Source organism: Myxocyprinus asiaticus, chromosome 38, assembly GCF_019703515.2.
Source record: "Myxocyprinus asiaticus isolate MX2 ecotype Aquarium Trade chromosome 38, UBuf_Myxa_2, whole genome shotgun sequence".
Lineage (NCBI taxonomy): Eukaryota > Metazoa > Chordata > Actinopteri > Cypriniformes > Catostomidae > Myxocyprinus > Myxocyprinus asiaticus.
In genome coordinates this window covers 4,536,259-4,561,274 of record NC_059381.1, presented here as the reverse complement: position 1 = coordinate 4,561,274, position 25,016 = coordinate 4,536,259, and the positions used below count along the sequence as shown (strand labels likewise).

The 25,016-nt window shown below is 40.1% G+C and overlaps 1 protein-coding gene across 1 annotated transcript in view; it reads right to left on the bottom strand.

Annotated features, from left to right (window-relative positions):
- LOC127429293 (collagen alpha-1(XXVII) chain A-like) overlaps window positions 1–25,016 on the bottom strand; it is a 104,468-nt gene that overhangs the window by 55,668 nt on the left and 23,784 nt on the right. The window contains exons 5-8 of the mRNA XM_051678246.1: window positions 24,812–24,865; window positions 20,701–20,754; window positions 15,650–15,703; window positions 4,986–5,030 (exon numbers count right to left, since the gene is read on the bottom strand). Coding sequence (XP_051534206.1) covers window positions 4,986–5,030; window positions 15,650–15,703; window positions 20,701–20,754; window positions 24,812–24,865 — 207 coding nt within the window. The remainder of the gene's footprint in view (window positions 1–4,985; window positions 5,031–15,649; window positions 15,704–20,700; window positions 20,755–24,811; window positions 24,866–25,016) is intronic.

Genomic DNA, 25,016 nt, shown 5'->3' with positions numbered 1-25,016 from the left:
GAAAGGCGGTGGGTTGCGGCCAATCTTGGACCTGCGAGTACTGAACCAGGCTTTACACAGACTCCCTTTTCAAGATGCTGACGCACGCAGAGCTTTAGACTCTCTGAGCAGCTCTTTGTCTGCTTTGGTGCACAGCGGAAAGGAAGCGCTGTCTCCAAGCAGAGGATCGCCCACTGGCTTGTTGGTGCCATAGCTATGGCATATCTCGCCCAAGACATGCCGCCCCCGGTAGGGCTACGAGCCCATTCTACCCGTGGTGTAGCGGCTTCTTGGGCCCTGGCCAGAGGTGCCTCTCTAACAGACATTTGTAGAGCAGCGGGCTGGGCAACACCCAACACCTTTGCAAGGTTCTACAACCTCCGGGTGGAACCGGTTTTGTCCCAGGTAGTGGCACGCAACCTAAGCGGATAAGCCCGGGATAGCCGGCCAGGTGTATCGCTTGCACATAGCACCTTCCACCTCCTTTTGAGCTGAAGATGTGCGCTGTTAATTCCCAGTAGTGTTCACAAAAGTTGTTCCCTGGTTGACTTCCTCCGAGCCCTGTGGCAGTCGAGTTTTCGGAGAGACTCATTGCCGGCCCAGTACACGCGCTAACTAAGAGCCCGGTTCTGGGGTAGGTGCTCTGCATATGGTGGTTCCCTGTAAGGCTAACCCCATGCGATCTATATCTTCCGCTAATTCGTTTCCCTGCTGGCAAACTGCGTCTTCCTTGGGCAGAGCCCCTCTGCCCCAGTCTCCATGTTGTAGTAACTCCTCCCCCATTGGGCAGGATCTAACTTGAAGGCTCTCCACATGGTTGGAAAGACCATGTGACGTATTTTTCCACTTAAATATCCCCCCCTCTCTGGGGTGCGGTGTAGTCTCCGCGGTGTCCTCCCCTTGGGAGGGACACCCCCCGACTAGACCTGGTGGCCCAGTCGGATAATCCCCCTTCTTTTTTTAGGGAGTGGAAAAAGAGAAGGGGGAAAGAGGCCACGACTGGGTTAAGCCCGTCTCTATCTTTGGGTAGTCGACTTGTCCCCAAAAAGGGCCGTTCGACACTCATAACTGTGTTGGGGGAGGTTACGTGTCGACCTGGTGTGCTGCTATGAGGCACACAGCAAGTCTGCCCACCACACACCGCCAGTTCACGTAACACAGTTCAGCCTTGTGGCGTTTTGTATAGGGACCCCTAGTGTCACTACATCGACACCAACGTCGAGTGAGTGACAGATAGGGAACGTCATGGTTACTGGTGTAACCTCCGTACCCTGATGGAGGGAACGAGAGGTTGGTCACTCCTGCCACAGCGTTGAACTACCAGCTGAAATGGCCGGACCTTATATCGGCTCCTCAGCGTAAAACCTGAATGAGTGGTTGCATACCAGCTCCTTTTATACCCGTATGTTTGGGGGAGTGGCATGCAAATACCACTCGCCAATTTTCATTGGCCTTTTATCAAAGACCAGAGGTGTCTCGGGCTCCCAAGAGTGACCCCTAGTGTCACTACATCGACACCAGCGTCTCGTTCCCTCCATCAGGGAACGGAGGTTACACCAGTAACCATGACGTTTCTTGTTCAGACCAGATTTGAATTACTTTTTCATTTAAGCAAATTACACATGTTTTGGCACATGTGTGCAAAAGAGTAAGAACAATTGTCTACAATTTGCACAATAACTAAATGCACATGGCTTGCTGATCAAAACTGATGAGTTGATTCTCAGTGAAACTGTCATACTCTTCACAACGTCTAAACATTCTTTCATCGTGTGAGACATCATGACATGGAATGTTTGTGATGTCTGCTAAACAATTTATTATTTTTTACAGAATTACCACAGGTTTTTTTTTTTTTTTTTTTTTTTTTGCATGGATGTCATTTTGTGGCAATTTTCTGTTCACTATATATGACTTTACATGTAAGAAATGTGTAAAAATGGACATGCAAATGTGAATTTTCTGTTTACATGTAACACACTTCTACAACAATATACTGTATACATACAAATGTGCATATCCTTTTTCTGTGTATTACAGTATTGTACGGTATTGACTTTCCCCAGTAAACTTTTACCTATTGTTGAAATCGGTATCTAAAAAGCTCAGTGTGATACACAATAGCATTCAGCTAGACAAAACTAACATTCTTGCATAATACAGTAAGCAGTCAGTGTAAAAAAAAAGTAGGAAAAAAAATATTTGTATATAACAAACATTTCCAGGGTTGATTGCCATGGTGAAAAAACATCTAAACAGTTTGACCATTACGGCTCTCACGATGACAAAAAAACATTTCATTTCGGTGGCACTGGCCAATTTACCGACACAATAACTAGGTTTTGATGCATGAATTAAATGTTTTGGGTAAGTTACTACATTTTGCAGACAAGCAATACAATGAGCATAAATGGTGACTGACAATGTCACTCTTTTTAACGAAAACAATGGATTCCGATGGCGCTATTACCAAGTCTGACAAATCGTTCGCCGACAATCCAACATTTTTTTTTTATCAGAGAGTGGTCCAATTTTCTTCGGACTGCGATGAAAACTGACTGATCAATGAGAAAATAGCTTTTTGGCATTTTCCGCTGCAGCTGCTCAATCCAGCACATTGTTGGCGCTAATCAACTGGCAAACACTGGCACTGGACGAGCAGCTGGTACACACCCCGAAAATTATATACCTAAAAATAAATAGTTGCAGTTCGTGAACCCTTTGTACTGCAAAGATAAACCCTGTCTGCTTTTGAAAGTCTGCTAATGGTGTTTTGTCTTAATGTACATTATTTAATATGTATATCACTGTGCCTGTTATATTCTCATGGCAAAATAGCAGCGAGGCTCGTAAATTTGTTTGCACTAAGCTCGTAGCTAAATATCCCATAAAAAGATTTGTTACATGCAATGTTTTACTGCTAGACAAACGAATTGCAGAACCACACTGCTACTTTCATTGCAAGGACAATATAACATATAAAATAAAGAAAAGACCGTGAGCCAGTGTTTTCTTTTATATTATTTTTATTATTATGCATCCTATTTTATACTATAGCCTACTGTTATTCTTAATGTACATTATTCCATATGTATTTATATAACTGTACCTGGTGTTATATTATCCAGGCATTAATCCAGACATTATAAAAATAGAATATGGTTCGGGAGTCCGTTTGGAATACTCGTAGCAAAATACATGTGCAAATAAATATGTGGCAACACGCTTTACTCATCTCACTTGCATAAAAAAACACAGATTATATACTCCTCAAAATGCATCAACACCATGGAAAGAACATAATGAAACAGTTATGCCAAAGTAGGTAAATAAATGCTTTAACAGTGTTCAATATATTAATCTTTAACAGTTGAAGGTGCAGGCAGGAGACTGGTATAAATGTTTGTAAATCAGCAACAGCGCCGCCTACAGTACAAGGGTAAAATTGTTTTTAATTTCATTTTTATATGGACTCTGTGTGAATAGACCTTCCATCAAAGCAGGGTGTAGCAGTCATTTTAAAAGTGTGTGTGTGGAGGGGAGGGGGTGAGTAGATGGCTTGCACAGACCCAACACTTACAGTGCAGTATGAATATATTACAGTATATATTAATATATAAGTATGATATAAGTATTCTATTAATATATATGTATTATTTACTTTTAATATTTGTAGTATTTTAAAGATTCAAGTATTGCAAAATAATTGCAAATTTTTGCTAAATTAGCTGCAAAAATAAAGGGCATCTTGTGGAGCACTTGCTTCTGTTTCACACATGACAATAAAAGACTGAGCACAAGCTGGTCCTGAATAAATTATTTAATCAATTAAAATAATGACAATTGTGCATGTGCACAATTTTATTTTTTACTCGGTGCTTGTGCATTGTGGAATTTAAATGTATCCATATGGCACGACTGTTTTGACTACATTTACCAAAATTAATTCAGATGCATTTAATGATTCAGTGACCATTTCTGGTGATGCCAGAAGGTGACAAATGAGTGTCTTGTGTGAAATGAGTTAGTCACTGAATCAACGATCAAATGTTTAAAATTTGTATGTATACAGACCTACAAAGAGACTTTAGTTGAGGTTTTAAGCATTATAAGAACAAAGCAAATCTATCATTTCCCTACAATTTGTGAGCTGCTGAGCATGACTTTTGCAAAAGACATTAATAATAGTCTCATAATAATTATGAGTTTCAATAATGGCTGTACGTTTTCATGTATAAAAAAGCGTGTCTACATATCTATTCACTTCAGTAAAATGCCAAAGTGTTGTAAGAACACAGCAGATCTATATTTTTTCTTACAGTTTGTCAACAGCACACCAACATAGAAGTAAAAAACTGGAGCTGATATTAAAAATAGCTTTACATATTTAACACAGATCTAGTAATCTGTTTAATTTGCAAAAACAACAGATCAAACTATTACCTCACAAACATAATGTAAAAAGTATCACTTAATGAAGACTCAGGTGCTGATATAAACTCCACTTACAATGTGTGCTTAAAAGAAGGATTGTCCTTTGTTTTTGTTTTTTCTGCAGTGCATTTTCAGTGCTGCCAATCATGAACAATATGCTGATAAATAACTCTCATTTGTGTGTTCCTCATCTCTAGATTATTATTAGATCAACATCAATGCAGATAAAAAACGTTTAAATGAGCATTATTGAAAGCAACTTTGTATAAATGAACAGAGCCGCGTTGATTAGACTGTCTGACTGACGGCCTATTACGTAAGGGTTGTTTTGGCTCATGAAACTCACCTGTGATTGGCTGGATGGTCGCTCAATCAGCCCAAAGTAACAAAACATAAAGAATACTGTATACAAATCCACCATTTGTACACGGTATGGGTTTAGCTTGGAAAAGTGCAGGGGACAAAAATCACCTGTTTAAAGAGTGAGTGGGATGTGTAGGCAGCTCATAGCAACACTGTGTGTTTGTTTGTTTGTTTGTTTGTGTGAGTGTTTGTGTGTCTGTATTACTCACTGGTTCCCCGGGGAGGCCTGGTGGACCTGGATGGCCTTTTTGTCCCTGTTCATAAAGAGGACACACAGTAACTTAGTAAAAAACTGTCTTTAAACACACACACACAAATGGGAATAACTCTTAAGACAAATTAATGTGTAGGAGCTTTGTAAATATATACTGTATATGGAAACCCACAAAAACATGCGTTTCTTCTGCAGCGAGCGTACGTTTTATAGATCCATCATTATTGACTTATCCATCTGTAGTCAATCAGCAAAAGCAGTTTGACATTTCCCAGCACTGGATTGTGTGTATGTCTGTATGTACATCTGCATCTGTGTGTTTGCAACATATGTGGGTTTCAGTGAGCAAATGTGTGTGTATTACAGATAAAAATGTTTTCCTGCTAAAGTCACGCTCCCACGAGTCTTACAGGCACAATATTGTGCTGACTACAGCAAGACGTGTACACAGAGCGGAAAATATGCATCAAAGGTGGAACAGAGTGAGAGAGAGAGAGAGAGAGAGAGAGAGAGAGAGGGTTACAGTAAAGTGTAAGACCTCAGGAGCACCAGTAGACAGAAAAGAAAAACTAAGTGATAAAAAAGAGAAGATTTTACATGCACTAATTGAACCACACTGTGTATTGGCGGTTCTTACAGCAGTGAAGAATAGAACATGAAGCTGTATGTATGTACAGTATGATGGATGGATGGATAGACAGACAGACAGACAGACAGATAGACTGACAGACAGTTCAAAAATCTGGGAGAAGGAGACATTCTGGCAAATATAACATTAAAAACTCATAGAAAGTAGTAATAAGTAATTAAAGACACACTAAAAATGTGCAAATCTATTTTGATTAATTCTTTAAAACAAGAACGATTTTTTTACAGACACACACACACACACACACAGAGAGACAGACAGACAGACAGGCAGGCAGGCAGGCAGGATAGATAGATGATTCGTTCGACAGACAGACAGACAGACTGACAGATATATAGAAATATAGATTATTAGTTCGACAACCAGACAGACAGATAGATGATTAGTTTGACAGACAGACAGACAGACAGACAGACAGATAGATAGATGATTCGTTCGACAGGTAGACAGACATGCAGTCAAATAGATATGCAGACAGACAGACAGATAGATGATTCGTTCGACAGACAGAGACCGACAGATAGACAAACAGACAGATAGATAGATGGAAAAGAAAGACTGATAGATAGGTAGATAGATAGACAGACAGACAGACAGACAGACAGACAGACAGACAGACAGACAAACAGACAGACATAGACATAAATCACTCTTCAAAACACACACACTTTTTTTTGCTGGCAAACCAGTGAAATCTAATCCGTGAAACACACGCTTGAGAAATGTCTTTTTTTTTTCATTACATTTGTTTGTGGGAAAACCAGCTCTAATTCCTACATCCACCAAGACATTCCAGTGAAAACACACACACACGCTCTTTGTTGTACATCTATAATCATTTATATGTATATGCAGACACACACATGCATACTCACACATCTACAAAAAACTAAAATTAATTATAACTTAAAAGTTTGTATTTTTGTATTTTTGTTTGCTATAATACCAATAATTTCCAATAAGGGTCTTTTGTGACAGAATACTTTTTATTTATTAAATAACCCTAACACACCCTAAATAATATTAAACTGATATAAAATGAACAAATGATTAAACCCATCTAGGTTCTTTATCTTAAGCTTATTTAAGTTCTTTCAGCGTTGTACAAACAACATCCCTTATCCACGGTAAAATCAATGTAATGTACAGCTTCTCATGGCTTATTGTTTTAACATCCTACTTGCTGTCCTCCTCTAGATTATATTTTACAATGTACAGTAGAAAATGTGCTGAAGGTTTATGTGCTTAAGTAAATCAGATGCTTCATTAAGTGTCTGGCCCCTTCAGTACAATCACAGGCTGTGCTCGTTTATTATTCAGTTCTTTCATGGGTACATTTATCCCTTCATTCACTGATTTATGACACACTGCTGTCCATTTTTCCAGTGGTTCTGCTCTACATTCTGATGTCTCTGTCTGCAACCACACACACATACTGTAACACAAAGCACATGGAGCGTGAAGTCTGCCAGGTACATGCTAACACACACACGTGCATACACAAACACACTTACAGTAAAACACATGTACAGATATGACTACTATCAACTGCAATTATTAACTAACAACAAATCCATTGATTATTACTTAAATCAATGAATCTGATAAAAACAAAAGCCTTTTTCTGCATTATATTGAAAAAGCATGTTATTTTAAACTTTGACAAAAGCAAAAAAGGCAATCAAAAAGCTGAAAATATGTGCTATATTTTACTGTTTTGTTGTACAAATACAACCAAATACATAACAAATAAAAATGAGCTGATAATTAAAGGTTCCAGTGTTGGTTAAGCCACTTTGAAATTGTAGTTTCCCAAGTTACAAGCTACACATAACTTTAAGTTGTATAGTCAACAACAAACAAAAAGTAGCTAACTACATTGAAGCTATTTACAGAAGAAAATATTTATAACATTTGGATGAAATTAATTCTATTTTATTTAATATTCAATAATATCACCTGATACTGTAGTTATATATTTAATTAGTGTGACATTCCCTTAAAAAAATGAAATAGAATTTTCTACGGCAACCATAGTTTAACCATGATATTTGTAGTAAAATCATAGTAACCACAAAATTAACCATGGTTACCACAGTTATGGTTACTACAATATTACTATAGTAAAACCATGGTTAATTTTCATAAGGGTTAAACAAATAGGGTGACAACGTTAAACTGAACATAAATTTATACTAAATATACATTAACCCTTTAAGCTCTGAGGGTATTTTTAAAGATTTCTTGTTTCACTGGCACACCCAATATTAAAGGCTTATAACTTGACAAAAATAATAAGGAGGGTCAAGTGTTTGGTATCATTTTAAAGAACACTTTTCAGATTTTTAATGATATAGATTATGATAAATTCTCAGACACTTACTTGTTTTCTTATTTTTCTGATTTGACATTATATATCTCAGGGTGTTCATAAGGTAGGTCTGAAAAACTCATGTAACCTGTAATTTAATTTTTGTGTTGATACATCAAAGGAATCCAAAGTTATAGCATTACAAAAATAATAAAACAAATAAAACATAATAATTGTACATAAGAACTAAAAACGCATGAAAATACAACAATGACTAAAGTTATGCTCTCTCTCCAAAGCATGCCTGGCAAAAGTAACAAGATCTCATTCAGTTCCATTCTGTGTCATTTGAGCCATCATTGAGTCTGTGTCATGTACTTGGTGCCATATCCTAGTGGTCATATGTAATTAAAATCAATGATCCTCTCTGCCCATATTTGGATGACTTCCACCACTGGTAGCAGCGAATCCTAATACAATTGGTTTAGCGATCCATGACACAGGACTTCGTACCCCACCATTTCCGATTAAGTCATCTGATTCAGGAAAGCTATCGTGTTTTTAGCCAAATAGCACATTATGTGCTGTGTACATTGTGCTTCGTGTGGATTATCTAATGATCTATGCATCCGATTACGTTGTGTGTGGGCTTGTTTTAAAGATAAATGCCTTAGGGGTTCTGGGTAGCTCAGCAAGTAAAGACGCTGACTACCACACCTGGAGTCGCAAGTTCGAATCCAGGGCGTGCTTAGTGACTCCAGTCAGGCTTCCTAAGGCCCGGTTGCTAGAGAGGGTAGAGTCACATGGGCTAACCTCCTTGTGGTCACTATAATGTGGTTCTCACTCTCAGTGGGGCGCGTGGTGAGTTGTGCATGGATGCCGCGGAGAATAGCGTGAAGCCTCCACACGTGCTATGTCTCCGTAGTAACATGCTCTACAAGCCATGTGATAAGATGCGCGGCTTGATGGTCTCAGACATGGAGGCAACTGAGATTCATCCTCCACCACGAGGACTTAGAGCGCATTGGGAATTGGGTGAAGAAAAAAAAAGATAATTGTCTCCTCTAAGTAATGATATGTGTATTTTATGTTCTGTTTATTTTTCATTTAATTATAAGGAAAACGCGGCATATAATTGTGACGCTCCTGTTCTATCTGCTCTGTACGGGACTCGAAGCGGCGTCTACGGCATGGGAGGCTGGTGCGCTAACAAGGAGGCTACAGCCTCTAGCATCAGTCACTAATGCACCTCTTGACGTAAGGAGAGTGAGGTTTATACACATTGCACAGCTATATATCAGATGGCCACCGTTATACTCACCCCTTTAAACCTCACTCTCATCCGGGTCACAGCACCATTGTGACACTCCTGTTCTACATCTCCTACGTGGGAGGCGGGTCCGCTAACAAGGAAGCTAAAGGCTACAGCCTCTAGCATCAGTCACTAGTGCACCTCTTGAGATCAGGAGAGTGAGGTTTATACACATTGCAACGCTATCTATCAGCTGGCTCCCGTTACATAAGCAACACCTGTTTACATGTAACGTATGTCAAAGACATATACTTAGAAATTACTTGCTATTTGTTTGTCTCTGAGAATAACAAATAGGCTGGTTGTATTCTACTCTTTGAGAGCTTTCCAACAACATATGACACATGGCTATTTGATAAAATTTATGTTTTTACCGATTACAAATAGGTACAGTGCAAATTTATAAATAATAAGATTTCTATTTTGTGTTGGTCAAGACTGTAGTTATTAATATGTTGATAATTATTTGTTTCTCGGCCTATCCCAGCTTAAATGGTTATCAAACTAGAAAACACCCTATTTTATATATGTGAATTAAAATATAGTGATAAAAAGCAGCAATTCACTAAATATTTTGTTTCAAAAAAGTGAATGAGTGAATCGTTTATGCGAACTAGTTAATTTACATGAACAGTCCAAAAGAATCTATTCACTTAAATGATTTGGATTTCCCAGCGCTTCATGTGAGAGAGAGAGAGAGAGAGAGAGAGAGGATGGTTTAGGTGATCACATTTGATTACTTCCCCGACTTGCTGGAAATGAACAGTAACTTGTTACTGGAAAAGCTACACAATTGTGAAAATAGCTGAACTACTGTCATGCTAAAATGTGACGTTTTGCCATCAATTCTTTTGAAACACTTCTTTTTCTTTGAGTTTCATTTTGCGGAAAGTATTTTTTTCTTTGCGATGCTTCTTTTAATGTTTGCGGTACCTCTTTCCCTTTGCGCTTCATTTCTTTTTGCGCTTTACTATGTGGCACTGTTTTGACATGGGGCGGAGTTTCGAGTATGACGACATCACATGGGGCATGTGCAGTTTACATGCACCATGGGGCCCGCTAACTTCAAAACAAGTGGACGGGGTCACTGCGATTTAAGGTTTGTCTTATTTTCTCTCATTTCTAACCAATAATAATATCACTTAATGTTAAAAGCTGAAAAAAGCTCATTTTTAGAGTAAAAGTCCTAGTTACAATGCTTTGGTGCTACATGTAGCTTTTTAGCTAACATCACTGGGATGTGTCGTTTGACACACGTTACAGTCTGCTATTTTCATCTTAACTAGGTTTTTAAAAACTCCTATTTACATAATGAGAAGTATGTTTTTGTGCCATCAAAGCCTTGATCACAGTTCTTAATATTGATCTGATCAAAACACCTGACACTGTTTCATGATGTCGCTTGATTCAGTGTAAGAAGCTTTAAGGGGAACATAACAACAAACTTCATGGCTTGTTTTTAAATGTTAGTAATAAAAAAACAAGGCATTAATGCAGAAGAACTGCAGTATAATTTTACAGCATTATTTTATTTTTCTTAAGCACTTTTGAATGTTTTTGTGGCAGACCAATCCAATGTTACTCATGAGGAATAGTATATTAACCTTGTAAACAATGTGTATTCCAGTTATTTACTTAGGAAGTATATGGCTGAGAGGTACAAGAAGACCAAAGAATTTAGAGTATACTGGAGAAATGGTGATTCTTACTCCTTATCACAAGATGATGAAAACAGTTGTGGGGCTTTTGTGCTACTGGTGAGGCATTACAATGCTTCATGGCCACAGTCTTTTTTCTTTGTGTAACATTGTCTTTTCAATAAAGGAGTGGACTTATGTATAATATATATATATATATTTGACCAGAATGCTCTTGCGCTGATTAGAACCCAACATAATATTAGAACATAGCCACACACAAAATGCCAGAGCACCAGCTGTCATGTTCTATACCAGTGTGTGTAAAATGTACCAGAATGTCTTGTCTTTTGTAGTAACAATTTACTGATACTGAGTTTCACATGTTTTTAATAATTTATAAATAATACTTTAGCAAAGAGACTTGCTTTTGAGAGATTTTTCTCCTTTTTTTCTCCCCAGTTTGGAATGCCCAATTCCCAATGCGCTTTAAATCCTCGTTGTGGCGTAGTGACTCACCTCAATCCGGGTGGTGGGGGACGAATCTCAGTTGCCTCCATGTCTGAGACCGTCAATCCGTGCATTTTATCACATGGCTTGTTGAGCGTGTTACCGCGGAGACATAGCGTGTGTGGAGTCTTCACGCTATTCTCTGCGGCATCCACGCACAACACGCCACTCGCCCCACCTAGAGCGAGAACCACATTATTGTGACCATGAGGAGGTTACCCCATGTGACTCTACCCTCCCTAGCAACCAGGCCAATTTGGTTGCTTAGGAGACCTGGTTGGAGTCACTCAGTATGCCCTGGATTTGAACTTGCGACTCCAGGGGTGGTAGTCAGCGTCAATACTCGCTGAGCTAACCAGGCCCCCTACTTTTCAATGATTTTTTTGTGTTTTGTAAAATAAGAATGAGATATTTATGATTTTAAAGGGATTAGTTCATCAAAAACATTAATTCTGTCATTAACTTACCCTCATAGTTTCAAACCCATATTACACTCTTCTGTGGAACTCAAAAGATGTTAAGCAGAATGTTAGGGACTGGCAGCCTCAGTCACCATTTACTTTCATTGTATGGGAAAAACAGCAGCGCCAATATTCACAAATTCTCATGTTCCAAAGAAGAGGGTGAGTAAACAATGACAGAATTTTCATTTTTGAGTGCACTAATATTTTAATGTAACCAAAAGAAGACAGCGTTGCTAATTTTGTCAAGTTTTATTGCACTTTCATTTGAAGACATGGAAATATTACTAAAAAGTCTGACATAACCACCTCAGAAGAATTACTGATCTTATGTTACACATTTAAATATTTATCCTGTATTGGAGATGAGACCAAGGAGTTTGGGAGCAGGTGAGTCAAGTGCTCAAAGTTGATGGGCAATTCACAGGAGAAACATCTGGAAAAAGACTGCAAGTCAATCATCACTGCACATGAAATAGTATTTTATCAGCGTAATATATGACTGGTCTGCTATAACATACAAAAGTATGAATACTAACTAAATATAAAATATATTAAAGATAATGTGTTTTATTAAATTCATTAACAAATATGTTTCTTGCACAAACTCTAATTTAGAGTTAATTTATGGTATGTGTTCTTCAGGAAGTGTGATTCATATTTCATAAAGGCACTTCTATAGCTACACTGCAGTTCTTCTGCATTAATGCCTTGTTTTTTTATTACTAACATTTAAAAACAAGCCATGAAGATTGTTGTTATGTTCCCCTTAAAGCTTCTTACACTGAATCAAGCGACATCATGAAACAGTGTCAGGTGTTTTGATCAGACAGGTAATATTAAGAACTGTGATCAAGGCTTTGATGGCACAAAAACATACTTCTCATTATGTAAATAGGAGTTTTTAAAAACCTAGTTAAGATGAAAATAGCAGACTGTAACGTGTGTCAAACGACACATCCCAGTGATGTTAGCTAAAAAGCTACATGTAGCACCAAAGCATTGTAACTAGGACTTTTACTCTATAAAGGAGCTTTATTTCAGCTTTTAACATTAAGTGATATTATTATTGGTTAGAAATGAGAGAAAATAAGACAAACCTTAAATCACAGTGACCCCGTCCACTTCTTTTGAAGTTAGCAGGCCCCATGGTGCATGTAAACTGCACATGCTCCTTGACCTGTGAATAAGCCACGCCCCATGTGATCTTGTCATACTCAAAACTCCGCCCCATGTCAAAAGAATTGAAGCGCAAAGGGAAACAGGTACCGCGAACATTAAAAGAAGCATCGCAAAGAAAATAACACTTTCCGCAAAATGAAACTCAAAAAAATAGAAGTGTTTCAAAAGAATTGATGGCAACAGTCTGTTGCAGATTAAAAAAAGGATCTCAATTCTTGGGTTTTATTTAATACATTATATTGTTTTTTGCAATTAAATACAGCTTTGTCTTTTGCATTACTTAATTTTTTTTTTGAAAATATATAAGTCATCATTTTGTCTCCATACAAGGCATTTTGGTAAATAGATGGAATTAGCTGGTACCACAGAACTCATGCTAGAACACAAATGAATAAAGTAAGCCATATAAAACGAAACTCTGTGAATAGAGAGATAGTTTAATTATATCATTTTGTTTTTTAGAATAAGTTCAATGATACCAGCAAGTTCCATCCATCCATCCATCCATTTACCATGCCAATGATAATTAAAAGTAATTAAAATAATGAACAGCAACTAGAGGAAACATTTGAACACCAGACTGAGATTTATACCTGGTTACTAGAAGCAGGTAGACCCGCCTTCCCCCTCGTGCTTGCAAAAATATTTTCAGTGAGAAATTCATGCCAAAAGTGTGAGCGCAACAAAGGGAAGACGGAACAGTGTATATCGGATTATTTCTGGAAAATATTTATGCCACAAACACAAGTCATTTACACGTTTGGAGTAGTTTATTTTACACATACAGACTGATTCTACATGGTCAATCCGTTTTGCTGTTCTTTTAACCCTTTGCTTGCATATCGCTGAATTATGATATGTGTATATATATATATAGAACTGGATTGCTCATGACATCATATCATTGAAGCCACTGTGCCGCCATATTGCTATGCCCAAACATTCCAATGTGACTATTGACTTAATAGGAAATCATCTCACTTCAGCGAGTAAACATTAGTCATTCAATCACCTATTTTATATATGAAATCCGAATGTATTTTATATCTGAAATCTGCATGTACATCCCTACAACACAAATGTCCTACACATGCAATTATTTATTTATTAAGTCAGGAATTGTTCCTGCTTCTTGAAGACCCGAGCGAGTTATGTGTATCTGTATCAAACAGTATCCACCTTTAACAAACTTCATCAGCGAACAAATCAGCTGAATGTAAACAAGTTCACTGAAACTGAGGTAAAATACATACATACAGACAATTTTTATTTATTGTGAATATCGAAGTGTTTGTTCAGAATTACTTGTTTTATGTTTTCATTAAAAAGTGCCTTGTTCTCGCGGTCACCTGAATAAGAGCACGCGCTCTCTCTCTCTGTATCACACACGCAGCACTGAGGGAGACACGCAAAGCAAAGCTGGATAAAATTAAACTGAAAAATCCCAGGAGATCAGCAGTTACAGAAATACTCAAACCAGCCTGTCTGGCACCAACAATTATGCCACGGTCCAAATCACTGAGATAATTTTTTTTTTCCCATTCTGATGGTTGATGTGAACATTAACTGAAGCTCCTGACCCATATCTGAATGATTTTATACACTGCTGCCACACGATTGGCTGATTAGATAATCGCATGGATGATTGTTGGTGCCAGATGGGCTTGTTTGAGTATTTCTGTAACTGCTGATCTCCTGGGATTTTCACGCACAACAGTCTCTAGAATTTACTCCGAATTGTGCCAAAAATACAAAAACATCCAGTGAGCTGTTTTGGTGGCATGAGGGGGACCTACACAATATTTGGCAGGTGGTTTTAATGTTGTGGCTAATCGGTGTATATATCAGTGGTTTGCACTGTTTTTGGCCATATTTAGGTGCAAAAACAGTGCCAAAAGTGTAAGCGCGGAAAAAAGGAAGTCAGAAGAACACACACCAAATTTACTTTGTGTTAATATGAAATCACAGATTAACAACACAGGAATTACACTTATGCAAAGCATTAAAGTATTGCTAATATTTTGTTCTTACACTTACAACTTGATTTCCACCTTTACAAAATGTTCTGTGCGCATGCAATTTATTTTTACTCTTGCAATTTGGTTTACGCTTTCACAAATCTTACGCTGTGCATGCAGATTTTTCTATAATGCTTGTAACTTCATTTATGCTTTTACAAATCTTACTGTGTGCATGCATATCATTTAGGCACAATTTTACCCTCAAACACACAGCTGAGACACAAAGACACTCACATCTACATCCGTAATAAAGCAAGTTACTCAGAGGAACACTGTATAGTCTCAGTGGCCTTATTTGACGTTTGTGTATGCTGAGTAAAATGCAATGCTAGACAACTCATTGGGAATACCCTCCGATGTTTACACTGGTTTCCACGGTAACTGGGGACACACTGAGTGAAGGCGAGTGGGAGTGTTTCTCTGAGTTTGTGTGTATTTTGTAGGCAAAAAGCTGAGTGTATGTCAGAAATTATGTGTGAATATATGTCAGAAATTATAAAATAACATGCAAACAATGAAATCGGAAAGAGCAATTTTAGCATTTCATAATGATATCAGAGTTTATTTATATCTTACCTTACAGCCTTCTAACCCGACTAAACCAACAGGACCGAGCAGACCAGGGTCACCCTAAACACACAAAGGCAGGCAAACATGAGACATAAACAGCCTAGTACTGCCTTACAGAGGTGTTTGCTGTTAAAACTCTTCTTGTATTTGTGTATTATGTTTGTGTTCAATGAGGTAGAGAATAGAGAATAAAAACTTCTAATTTAAGTCCTCTTGAAAAGAACCAATGTCAGTGAAGTAACTTTTTACAATATAATACTGATGATGTGTATGTATTTATATGAATATATATATATATATATATATATATATATATATATATATATATATATATATATATATATATATATATATATATATATATATATAAAATGGCAGCCAAAAGTTTGGAATAATAGATTTTGCTCTTTCGGAAGAAAATTGGTACTTTAATTCACCAAAGTGGTATTCAACTGATCACAAAGTATAGTCAGGACATTACTGATGTAAAAAACAGCACCATCACTATTTGAAAAAAGTCATTTTTGATCAAATCTAGACAGCAGCCATCACTCCAACACCTTATCCTTGAGTAATCATGATAAATTGCTAATTTGGTACTAGAAAATCACTTGCCATTATATCAAACACAGTTGAAAGCTATTTGGTTCGTTAAATGAAGCTTAACATTGTCTTTGTGTTTGTGTTTGAGTTGCCACAGTATGCAATAGACTGGCATGTCTTAAGGACAATATTAGGTCAAAAGTGGCAAAAAAGAAACAGCATTCTCTAGAAACTCATCAGTCAATCATTGTTTTGAGGAATGAAGGCTATACAATTCTTGAAATTGCCAAAAATTTAAGATTTAATTCAAAGGTGTACACTACAGTCTTCAAAGACAAAGGACAACTGGCTCTAACAAGGACAGAAAGAGATGTAGAAGGCCAGATGTACAACTAAACAAGAGGATAAGTACATCAGAGTCTCTAGTTTGAGAAATAGACGCCTCACATATCCTCAGCTGACAGCTTCATTGAATTCTACCTGCTCAACACTAGTTTCATGTATAACAGTAAAGAGAAGACTCAGGGGTGCAGGCCTTATGGGAAGAATTGCAAAGAAAAAGCCACTTTTGAAACAGAAAAACAAAAAGAAAAGGTTAGAGTGGGCAAAGAAACACAGACATTGGACAACAGATAATTGGAAAAGCGGGAGCGGGATCGATTTGGAGGTGGATGGTCCGTCATGGTCTGGGGCGGTGTGTCACAGCATCATCGGACTGAGCTTGTTGTCATTGCAGGCAATCTGAATGCTGTGCATCACAGGGTAGACATCCTCCTCCCTCATGTCAGGGAGTCATTCCTCAGGAATGTCAGTGTTCTGCCATGGCCAGTGAAGAGCCCGGATCTCAATCCCATTGAGCACGCCTGAGACCTGTTGGATCGGAGGGTGAGGGCTAGGGCCATTCCCTCCAGAAATGTCCGGGAACTTGCAAGTGCCTTGGTGGAAGAGTGAGGTAACATCTCACAGCAAGAACTGGCAAATCTGGTGCAGTCCATGAGGAGGAGATGCACTGCAGTTCTTAATGCAGCTGGTGGCCACACCAGATACTGACTGTTACTTTTGGGGGACCCCCCCCCCTTTGTTCAAGGACACATTATTCCATTTCCGTTAGTCACATGTCTGTGAAACTTGTTCAGTTTATGTCTTATTTGTTGAAACTTTAAAGGTTCATACAAATATTTACACACCTTTTGAAAATAAAAGCAGTTGAAAATGAGAGGACATTTCCTTTTTTACTGAGTTTATATATACAGTATATACACCGATGAGCCAAAATATTATGACCACTCACAGGTGAAGCGAATAACATTGATCATCTTCTAACAAGGCCACATCTCAAGGTCTGAGTAGATTAGATGGTAAGCAAACAATCAGTTCTCATAGTCAACATGCTGAATGCAGGAGAAATGGGCAGGAGTGAAGACCTGAGTGACTTTGACAAGGGCCGAATTGCTATGGTCAGACAACTGGGTTAGAGCATCTCTGAAACATCAAGGCTTGTGGGGTGCTCCTGGTCAGCAGTGGTGAGTACCTACCGACTGTGGTCCGAGGAGGGACAAACCACAAACCAGCAACAGGGTGTTGAGCATCCAAGGCTCATCGATGCGTGAGGGCAACGAAGGCTGTACCGTCTGGTCCGAACCAACAGAAGGTCTACAGTGGCACAAGTCATCGAAACTTTTAATGATGGTTACAGGTGGAATGTGTCACAACACACAATGCATCGCACCCTGCTGCGTATGTGGCTGCGTAGCTGCAGACCGGTCAGAGTGCCCATGATGACCCCATTGTCCACCATCTAAAGTGCATGCAATGGGCACGCAAGCGTCGGAACTGGACATTGGTGCAGTGGAAGAAGGTCGCCTGGTCTGATAAATCCCGTTTCCTTTTACATCACATGGATGGCCGTATACAAGTGCGCTGTTTACCTGGGGAAGTGATGACACCAGGATGCACAGTGGGAAGACAACAAGCCGATGGAGGGAGTGTGATGCTATGCAGGGAAACCCTGGGTCCGGCCATTCATGTGGATGTCAATTTGACACGTGCCACCTACCTAAACATCATTGCAGACCAAGTACACCCCTTCATGGCAATGGTATTCCCAGATGGCAGTGGTCTCTTTCAGCAGGGTAATGCGCCCTACCACAGTGCACACATTGTTCGGGAATGGTATGAGGAACATGTTGAAGAGTTCAAGGTGTTGCCCTGGCCTCCAAATTCCCCAGATCTCAACCCGATTGAGCATCTGTGGGATGTTCTGGACCAACAAGTCCGATCCACGGCAGCTCCACCTCGCAACTTACAGGACTTGAAGGATCTACTGCTAATGTCTTAGTGCCAGATACCACAGTACACCTTCAGGGGTCTTGTAAAGTTCATGCCTCGGCGGGTCGGCGCTGTTTTGATGGCATGCGGAGGACCAACAGCATATTAGGAAGGTGGTCATAATGATTTGGCTCATCAGTGTATATACTGTATATACATGTGTGTTTTGTTTTGTTTTTATACATTAAAAGAGAAGTAATGCATTACAAATGAATGCACTTTATGTGGAGACAGACAGATAGATACAGTGGCAAGAAAAAGTATGTGAACCCTTTGGAATTAGCTGTTTTTTGCATTAATTGGTCATAAAATGTGATCTTATCTTCAAAGTATTGATAAGCACAATGTGCTTAAACTGACAACACACAAACAATTATAATCTTTCATGTCTTTATTAGACACATCCCATTAAACACTGACGGTGCTGTGGAAAAAGTAAGTGAACCCTTGCATTTAATAACTGGTCGATCCTCATTTCCAAGCTTTTCCTGAAGCTGCGGATTAGACCTGCACAATGTTCAGAAAGAATTTTGGACCATTCTTCCTTACCGAACTGCTTCAACTCCATATTCTTAGGATGTCTGGTGTGAATGTCTCTCTTGAGGTCATTCCACAGCATCTCTATTGGGTTAAGGTCTTGGCCACTCCAAAAGGTGAATTTTCTTTTTTTGAAGCCATTCTGTAGTGGATTTACTTTGATGTTTATGGTCATTGTCCTGCTGCATCGCCCAATTATTACTGAGCTTCAGCTGGCGCACAGCCACCCTGATATTATCCTTTTTTTTTTTCTTTTTTTTTTTTTTTTTTTTTTTACCTCATTCAGCATGCTGCATGAGTGCTTTTTATAAGTCAAAGTAGCTCTAACCCACACCTCCAATCTCATTTAATTAACTGGATGCCAGATTTGCCAACTCCTGACTCTAATTAGCTTTTGTTGATGTCATTAGCCTCGGGGTTCACATACTTTTTTCCAACATACACTGTTAATGTTTGAATGATGTATTCAACATGTACAAGAACAATACAATAATTTGTGTATTATTAGTTAAAACAGATTGTGTTTGTTCATTATTTTAACTTAGATGAAGATCAAACTAGATTCCAAGACAAATTTCTTTAAAGTAATTATTACTGGGGATGTCTGTAATGTTCTCTAAAATATTTTAGCAGCATATTGCACTTTTTGTTGTTTCCAAGAAGCCTGTATGTACATATACTGTATTTAATGTGTTTTCTTTTGGTGTAATAAACAACCTTTCTTTTTTGTGCCTAAGTCACACTAGGGGAAAGATTTAAAAATTCCAATAAATGCATTAAAAAAAAATAAATAAAAAAAAATCAAATCGTTAACTGAATTGAATCACATTTCAATTTGTATCTAAATAAGTCATTCTCAGTTTGCAAAAAATAGTTTATTTAATCAAAAACCTATGCTCGTGAATCAAATTAATTAGCTTTCAACATAAAGATTCACACTCCTAGTTGTAACATGTTCTAACATGTACCTAGGTGTTGCTAGCATGTTTTAGCATGTTGCTAGGCATTGCTAGCATTCTAGTATGTTGCTAGGGCATTGCTAGGTGGTTGCTATGGTGTTCTGGGTGGTTGCTATGGTGTTCTAAGTGGCTGCTAGGCTGTTGCTAGGGTGTTTTTGGTGGTCGCTAAGGCGTTACTATGTGACAGCCAGACAGACAGACATACAGATAAGTAGATAGATAGCTTCTGTTGAATGTCTGGCGAAATAGCGTTGGGAAGCCACAAGGGGGTGATATAACATTTACTGAAGCAGATTGCAAGGCACAGGTATTACAACATAGAACAGGTATTTTAGAGCTCCTTGCACAGGATGCAAACACACAAATGTTACTAAGGTTTTTACACTTCTTCAAGAATAATAGTGATGTTGATGAGTTTGCAGGTTAGTGTATGTTTCATTCAAGCTGTTTTATAAAAGACAGCAAGGTCTGTCACAAACTACAGTATGGTACTAGACAAGTATAATAGAATTTACTTTATGATTTTAAGTTTATGGGAAAATTGTCAGAACACTGTTAATAATGTGACACAAATATGCAATGTATGCTCAGCATTGATGCAAGAAGTGTCTCATAGTGTCTAAAGCTAATTGATCTAATGAAAGAGTAATGGATATTGTGGATAGTGTATTAGGACAAGTTTTTACTCACTTTATCTCCTTTTGGTGCTTTTCCAGGAGAGAGTCCAGGGTCTCCTTTTTTCCCCTGAGAGATAAAACAACAAAGAAACAGAAAGAAGAAAGAATGAAAACAAGAATTTTTACATCTGAAGAAAATGAGAGTGGTGTTTGTCTGTGCAAAACTCGCCACAATGAACCTAAGATGTTCTGCGTGGCTGCTTACTGACCCAAAGCTCATTTTCTGGTCCCTAAATATGGCTCAGGTCCCTCCTTTGTTATAATCTTCACTCATTTTTATTGTCTGCCAGGTGACAACTGTATGTTTGAAAACTAAAAGCATGCCTCTCCTCAACAGATGGCATGATTTGGGGTAAATTATGAATATAGAACAAGTGTGCAGGACAAGTCAAATGCCAAATTTCAATACTTAGGAGTAGGGGTTCAGTAATATTCTTAACCATAAGTATAAGCGTAATAGTGTTGCTTGCCTTAACAAACAGCGTTAATTATGTTAATAAACTCAAAGTCAGACAGTTATTTAATCTGTTTTTAGATGCTGATCTTCCATTTGATGAAAGCCTCATGTTAAAGTAATTAAGGGTTTGTGTGTACATTTACTGTACATGTGTGTGTCGCAGACAGACAGAAAGGGAGAGAGCATGTGGTAAGTTTTACTCGAGGCTGTTACACCTTTACCAGGTTTGTGTTCAAAGGGCACTTGAAATAATTAAACACAGAAAGCAAAGACCATGCAATCACTTAAACACACACACATTTCCTGCTGGGCCCCTCGGCTGTTTACCACCTTTGTTGTATTTAGAAGGATGAAAGCGGTGGACCAATCACACAGCAGGACATTACCCACACACTCACACACCTAAAGCCAAGCACACACCACAAGACTGAAGACTGTTCAGGCTAGGGTATACTTCATTTTCCACATGCCGTTACGTCTCGTGCATGTTCGTGAGATGACCGCCATACTTGCCCAGGCCGCCACGTGTGTCGAGTTGGAGTGGAACCTTCCACCGTCCTCTGAGCCCTCACGGCTAGATGATTGGTTCCTAAGTTCGGGGCGCCGCTCACAGCCACCCCCACCTCTTCCTGGAAGTGCACGACGAGCTGACGATGTCATGGAAGGCAACTTTTTCTGCCCGAAACCAACCTTCCAGACCTCTGGAACCTCCACGTCTGGCCCTTGGATGGGACATGGAAGACCTAAGTGGCCTACCACCAGCAGTGGTAGACACGATCATTCAGGCCAGAGCTCCCTCCACAAGGCAGCTTTATACCCTGAAGTGGCGTCGGTTCGCGAATTGGTGTTCTTCCCGAGCTGAAGACCCTCAGAGATGCGCAGTCGAGTCAGTGCTTTCCTTCCTGCAGGAGAAGCTGGAGGAACGGCTGTCCTCCTCCACCTTGAAGGTGTATGTGGCCGCCATAGCGGCACACCACGATACAGTGGACGGTAAGTCCTTAGGGAAGCACGACCTGATCATCAGGTTCCTGAGAGGCACCCGAAGGCTGAATCCTCCTAGGCCAAGCCTGTTCCCCTCATGGGATCTCTCCATGGTCCTCCTGGGCCTTCGCGGAGCCCCCTTTGAGCCGCTAGAGTCAGTCGAGTTGAAAGCCCTCTCCTTGAAGACGGCCCTCTTGATTGCATTCACCTCCATCAAGAGGGTCGGGGACCTTCCAAGCGTTCTCTGTCAGCGATACCTGCCTTGAGTTCGGTCCGGGTGACTCTCACGTAATCCTGAGACCCCGGCCGGGCTATGTGCCCAAGGTTCCCACAACCCCCTTCAGGGATCAGGTGGTGAACCTGCAAGCACTGCCCCAGGAGGAGGCAGACCCAGCCCTGTCATTGCTGTGTCCGGTGCATACTTTGTGCATCTACTTAGATTGCACACAGAGCTTTAGACACTCTGAGCAGCTCTTTGTCTGCTTTGGCAGACAGTGGAAAGGGAACGCTGTCTCCAAACAGAGGCTTGCCCACTGGATCATGGATGCCATCGCTATGGCATACCAGGCCCAGGCCGTGCCCGCCGCTATGGGAATACGAGCACACTCCACAAGGAGGTTGGCATCCTCATGGGCACTGGCCTATGGCACCTCTCTTGCAGACATCTGCAGGGCAGCGGGCTGGGCGACACCCGATACCTTCGCGAGATTTTACAATCTCTGGGTTGAGCTGGTTTCGTTCTGTGTTCTGTCAGGTACGAACAGGTACGTTTGGGAATACGGACAGCTGGCCGGGTGTATCGCTTGTGTATAGCGCCTTTCCCCTCCAAAGAGGCAAAGATGTGCGCTTTTCCCATGCGAGTTCACGAACCTGTGAACCCTGGATGTCCTTCCTCCCTAGCCCTGTGGCTCACGAATTCAGCGGAGGAATTCACAGCTGGAACCAGTACGTGTGCTAATATGCCCTTACTGAGGTAGGTGCTCCACAGGTGCCGATTACTCCGGTAACCCCCTGTGATGTATTTTCCACAGTACGGTCTCCCTGTTGGCAGACTTGCGTCTCCCTTCGACAGAGCCCTCTCTGTCCCGGTCGCTGTGTTTGTAGAGCTCCTCCCCTTTCAGGCAGGACCTACCACCGTGCCTCTTCCATGTGCGGCTCTGAGCCCACATGACGTGCTTGCCACATGTTACCTCCCCTCTGGGCAGGATGTGGTCTCCATGGGGACTTTTCCCCCTGAAAGAATAGGATAGGAAAAGAACACCTTCCCCGGCGCATATATTATAATGGCCCCAGCTGAATAACTGAATACTCTGTGGAGAGAAAACATAGAGAGAAAAGGCCACAGCTTGCGCGGCCTGCTTCCATACTAGATACGTCTCTTCCCCCCCAGGGATGTGGGGAACTATACAATGTTTTTTGGGGCGTTGGGGGAGGCTACGTGCAGACCGGTGCACCTGCTAATACGCACGCAGCAGCTTGCTTGCACCTGCACCGGCAGTCCACGTAACATGGTTCAGCTAGTTGTGGCATTTTGTATAGGGACCACTAGTGTCACTACATCGACACAATGTCGAGTGAATGACAGAAGGGGAACGTCTCGGTTACTGTCATAACCTCCATTCCCTGATGGAGGGAACGAGACGTTGTGTCCCCCCTGCCACAATGCTGTACTACCCGCTGAAATGGCCGGGACCCTGTCTCGGCTCCTCAGCACAAAACCTAAATGAGTGGTTGTGAGCCAGCTACTTTTATACCCGTATGTCCAGGGGAGTGACATGCAAGTTCCACTCGCCAATTCTCATTGGCCTTTTCTCAAAGATCTGTGGTGTTCGGAGCTCTCAAGAGTGACCCCTAGTGTCACTACATCGACACAAAGTCTTGTTCCCTCCATCAGGGAACGGAGGTTATGAGAGTAACCGAGACGATATCTTTAATGTTATTAAAACTAGTAAGAAAGTCTTTTAAGATATCTTTGATTACTCTTCAATTTTTTATATATAAAAATCAATTTCCAAATATCTGAAATACCATTGATATCAAGAATGCGTACTCCCGGGGTTCTGGGTAGCTCAACAAGTAAAGACGCTGACTACCACACCTGGAGTCACGCATAATTAAATGTAGAAAGGGCTTAATCTTGATGTTGTTCGTTAACATGTCGTCAGGAAAACATTCTCGCTAAAATGCTATGTGTGCAAATTTTAAGAATAAAATTTTAGGATGGTAGCTTCAGTCAGGGAAGAGAATGATCTTGTAATAAGGCACATCCACACATTTGTTTTGTTGTTTGTGTGTGGAAATGCTGGTTATCCAAGGAAGTCTTGCTGGTTAAGCTAGTCAAAAAGCCTTATTGGAACACCAGCACACCAGCAATTGTTTTGGTTTATAGACCCTCTTTAATATTTCAGCAATTCCTCACCACACAATCCGCACACAAATGTTCTTTTCTAAATCATGGGAAAGACTTTCCACAATCTGCTTGGATTCCCCTAAGTCCAGATAAATCAAAGTGTTTGCACGTGTGTGTACACAGGGTTTTGTACGCAGCCCAATAGTACCAGCAGGCGTAATGGTGATGAATATAACAGAATGGATCTCCAGTCCAGACAGAGAGAGAGATGAGCAGAGCAGTACTAGTGATCAGACAGCGGTTTATTTGATGGTAAGTGTGGGTGTGTTTTTGTACCTTCAAACCTAGAGGCCCGGGTCGACCTGGCTTGCCGTGTGGTCCCGGGGGTCCCTACAGGAAATGACAAAAAAACAAGACACAGACGAAATGAACAATTAAACGGAAGCACACACAATATAAAGGCCAGAAACATATGCTGCGCAAGTACAAAAGGCGAAAGCTTGGCCCATGCATCGCAAGAATGTGATCCTGATCCATATGT